A 4,481-nucleotide genomic window follows, 5' to 3' on the forward strand; every position below is an offset into this window, starting at 1 on the left:
AACAAAGAATGGCTTAACGTCTCCCCTAAGAATGCTTTCTGAACAGTACGTCATACCTCATGACCCACCACATCCCAATATTCCTTGAAGAAAAAAACTTAAAAACCATCCGGCCTAGGAGCTTTGAACGAGCTCATATTATCCAGAGCTTCTTTAACCTCCAACATTGTTACTAGTTTAGACAAATTATCACAAGCATCCTGGCTAAGAGATGGCATAGGAATTTCTCCCATGCAATTAACCTCAACAGGCTGAGTAGAACAAAAAATATTTTTGAAGAAATGAACAACCTCCCTTTGAAAAACTTCCGGATCATCAGACCAAGACCCATCACTGACTAGCAACCCATGAACCTTGTTAGATTTTCTTCTAAGGATGGTTTGCATATGGAAAAAGCTAGTATTTCTATCACCATACCGAACCCATTGATCTCTTGACTTCTAGTACCAAAGCAATTCTTCCTGGGCCAAAACTATATTATACTCAGTTCTCAATTCTTCTTCTTTGTGCTTCAGAATCGGATCATCGTCAGCTTCCATTTTCCGTTGAATACGATTCAAATAACCCTCCAATTCCCTCTTTTTAATAAAAATATTGCCGAAGACCGTAGAGTTAAATTTCAACGAAGCTTCTTGGACCCCCAGCAACTTCCTATGAATGCCAAAGCCTGTACTATCTCAAGATTTCTGAACAATTGCCTTGTAATCAGGATGCGTTGCCCATGCCGCTTGGAATCTAAAAGGCCGGTTTTCTTTCTTGATAGGAACTCCTTGACATCGGATAAGTAGGGGACAATGATCAGAGTGGGAACGACTAAAAACTTCAACAAAAGCTTCTGGAAAAAGAAGGCGTCATTCTGTAGTACAGCAAGCTCTATCCAATCTTTTTGCAATTTCTTTGTTTTCTTGAATTTTACGGAACCAAGTAAACCGTCTTCCAGAGGTTGTTAGATCAAAAAGACCACAAGAATCTAGAGTACTTGCAAAGATACTACTGCGATTTGAATAGAAATTACCCCCCTTCACCTCATGAACACTCAAAATATCATTAAAATCCCCAACCACCACCCATGGGTCCTGAATGCACAAACCAATATCAAGCAGATGACTCCATAATTCTACTCTATTAGTGGCTTGAGGGCTGCCATAAACCGCACTGCAGATCCATCTTCGCCCACCACCATCAATTTCCAAAGTTACACATTAATTCATAGCCCAAAGAATTTTACAAGAAAATTTCAAATTAGCAGAGAGGAACCAAATTCCTCCCTTGTGTCCTACAACATCTACAATCCCTATAGGATAATAGCCTAATCTCTCCCAAAATTCTTTCATAGTTTCAAACCCAATATGAGTTTCCACCAAAATAAAAAAAAATTGGTTGAAATTTTCGTACCAACTCCTTAAGTGCACCCGAGACATCTTATTTGACGCCCCCCTAATATTCCAACTAATAATATTTAAATGGTCACAATCCATAAAAAATAAATTAAATAATTGGAATGTTTAATTATTCTACCTCACGTTGATAGACCCCTGTCTCCAAGTGTCTCCTTGTGGACTTGCACCGCAGAACCATCATTCTTCTGTTGAGGTTGGGTCTCCAAGTTTGTTGTTGCACTAACTTTATCAAGCTCTTTTTGTACTCGAGAATCCATTGACAATGCTTCAGTAGGTGAGTTTTGAAGTGAAATAGGACGCTGCCTTTTGTGTCCTGCTTTAAAAAAGGGAGTATTCTGATCCTTGAAAGTCACCTGAGTTGTTCTCAAAGAGCCAAGCGTGGATGGAGGATCTTTCTTTTTCTTAGGCCCCACCTTTGCATTTGATAAGGACTTCACCTTTGCATTTGATGAGGATCCAGCATGCATGTTATTAGACCCAAAAGAAAATTTCTTACTCACCAAATTGGAACATATTGCTACATTGGCTTTTTTTGGCACCACATTGTGGCCTTCACCCACTTTTTCCTTGCCTTTTCTACTAACTGTAACCCATTCACCCTCTTTTGCACGAGTATCCCTTTCCATACGTGAGTCTTGCAAATTATCATGCACAAGATCTGCTGCACCATGCTTCTCCATAATTGGAATTGATTTGGCATTAATTCCAAATTCAAAAGTTAAATTTTGATTTTTTACTGGGATTTGACTACCTTCCACCGTTTTCTCGTTGTTATCTACAGGAAAAAGTGATGGCAAATTTTTCTCCTTCATCGTGCTTTCCTTTCCAATGCCATTGTTGTTCTCTTTCGCACATTCTCTTGTGACATGCCCAAAGCAGCTACATTTTTTACAAATTAAATTCAAGTGCTCATATTCTATGTCATACACATACATATAACCATCAACTTGAATTTTTTTATAACTGAAAGTCCCAAATTAATAAAATGATGTCATTTATTTCATTAATTTGTATCTATGACAAAAACAGTGTCATTTGGATTAGTCCATTGTGACAATTTACTGTGTTTGGTATGTGGTTAATGGAGATAAATCTAATGACTAGCATTATTAGTCACACATCAAAATTTGAGGATACAAATTAATTGAAATGTTAGAATAAAAGTTTAGGGGCCAACAATTTTTTCAAATTCTAGCCAACATGTAATCAGCAAAGAAAAGTGAGTTATTGGATGAAATCTCACACCAATCTCACACCATTAAAATCATCATTGATGGCTATTTGATGGCTACAAATCACAAAAGTTGTCGCCCCCTAACACTCCTCTTTTTTATATTAAACATAATATCTTTTAAATTGATAATGACATCATCAATTTAAAAATGACCCTATTTAATCTCTTATTATTGCTGCTTGTCAATATATATGTAACAATGAAATTGCATTTCGCATTCCACATTTTCACCTAGAGCCTCCTCTTCATTTTCATTTGTTTCAATTTGCTCTATAGTAGTGATGGCCAACTCAAAGGCCTTTTTTTTCTCTGCTTTTCTTTTTTCATTTTTCTTATCTATTCGTGTCTTTGCTCGTGAACTTTTCAATGGTAAGTCTTTGCTTCTTTCACTCTAATGATATAATTCCAATCTTTCATTTTTGTCAAGGACATTATCATATCACAAGATGAATTAGTTACATTGTTAATGATTCTCATTAAGTCCAAATTAATGGTTTATTTTTATTAAATAATTTGATTATAAATAGAATCTATACTTATTTTAGAATTATAATATATTCAATAAATGATTGAAAAAGTTTTGGTCTTTATAAAACTAGCTAGTGAATTAGTGATTTAGGTTTTGATCCATCATGCAAGTTTTTTTTTTATATAGTTTTGGTCTAAAATTATCAAAATAAATAAATAAATGAGAAATTGATCCCTATTATTGTACACATACATATAATAATGTATCTAATCATTTTAGACCTTAATAACTATAGCTTCTTGTCATTTTGGACTTTAGAGTGAACTTTACAATTTCATTCTTTTTAATTTATGTTTAACCTAAAATCTTAAATATTATTGTACCAATCATGACCATTAATTTATCCATTAGAAAAGAAAATTCAAGCATACAATGTGGAGGATAATGAGTTAAAAGGGTCAAGAAGAAGCAGCAGCTGGCCGGTTGACTATAATCTTAATCTCAATGATATTCGAATGAAATTTCAAAAGGATTATAATTATCCTACCAACTATGATTCAGGTGGTGATATTCCTATTCTTCCAATGTTGGGTAGAGTTATTCCATTTCCTAAAAAACCTAAACAACCACCACAACAACAAGAACCAAATCAAAATCAAAATTCAAATCCGAAGGCTACTCCACCGTATTATAAAGAAGAACCACGGTGGATAGATCCCACTGATCCTCCTTACAGGGATAAGGGATCGTATCCATCCAAATATAGAGATTCAAAGTATACATTATTCTTTCATTTAGTGCAACAAAAACTACTTGAAACTAAAAGCAGCCATTACTACTATACTCCTTTGTTTGGCTACCATCAAAATGATTTGCAATGGAATCATCATGTGTCACCTAAAATTCGAAAGGATCACTACTTTACTAATTTTCTTGGCTACCAACCCTCAGGTTTTGAAGAAATGGGTAAGGCACACTACTTTCTAAACCTTGATGTAATTTATCTTTTAATAAGTGACAATAAAGTCCTCAATATATTTGGCTATCGTGGGAGTTAACAAACTCGAAAATTATAATGTTATTTTTCATTTTTACCAATCATTTCACCAGTCAAAAAAGTTAATAGTTATATATATATGTATTAGAATAGTAATGGGTAAACCTCACTATTTTTTAATTTTTAAATGAGTAAAATTTAAAAATATATGTTATACTTTAACAATATCAAAAAATAAAAAGTTTAAAATTTTTTATTTATGTATTAAAAATAATTAATAAAATAAATTTATGTATATAAATATTTATTTATATAACTATAGACTAAAACTATATTTATAATGTAAAGACAATTTGTATATTTTTTTTATTAACCCTCGAA

General features: G+C 33.4%; 1 protein-coding gene across 4 annotated transcripts in view; it reads left to right on the forward strand.

Moving 5' to 3' along the window:
* Nucleotides 2,803-4,481, forward strand: part of LOC107622256 — a 2,366-nt gene continuing 687 nt past the window's right edge. For 3 of the 4 annotated variants that reach the window (XM_021114108.1, XM_021114109.1, XM_016324128.2), the window contains exons 1-2: nt 2,803-3,003; nt 3,515-4,069. In XM_021114108.1, coding sequence (XP_020969767.1) covers nt 2,916-3,003; nt 3,515-4,069 — 643 coding nt within the window. In that variant the 5' untranslated portion in view covers nt 2,803-2,915. The remainder of the gene's footprint in view (nt 3,004-3,514; nt 4,070-4,481) is intronic. The other variant, XM_016324129.2, reaches the window with a different exon arrangement.

This window comes from Arachis ipaensis, chromosome B10 (assembly GCF_000816755.2).
Source record: "Arachis ipaensis cultivar K30076 chromosome B10, Araip1.1, whole genome shotgun sequence".
NCBI classification, from domain to species: domain Eukaryota; kingdom Viridiplantae; phylum Streptophyta; class Magnoliopsida; order Fabales; family Fabaceae; genus Arachis; species Arachis ipaensis.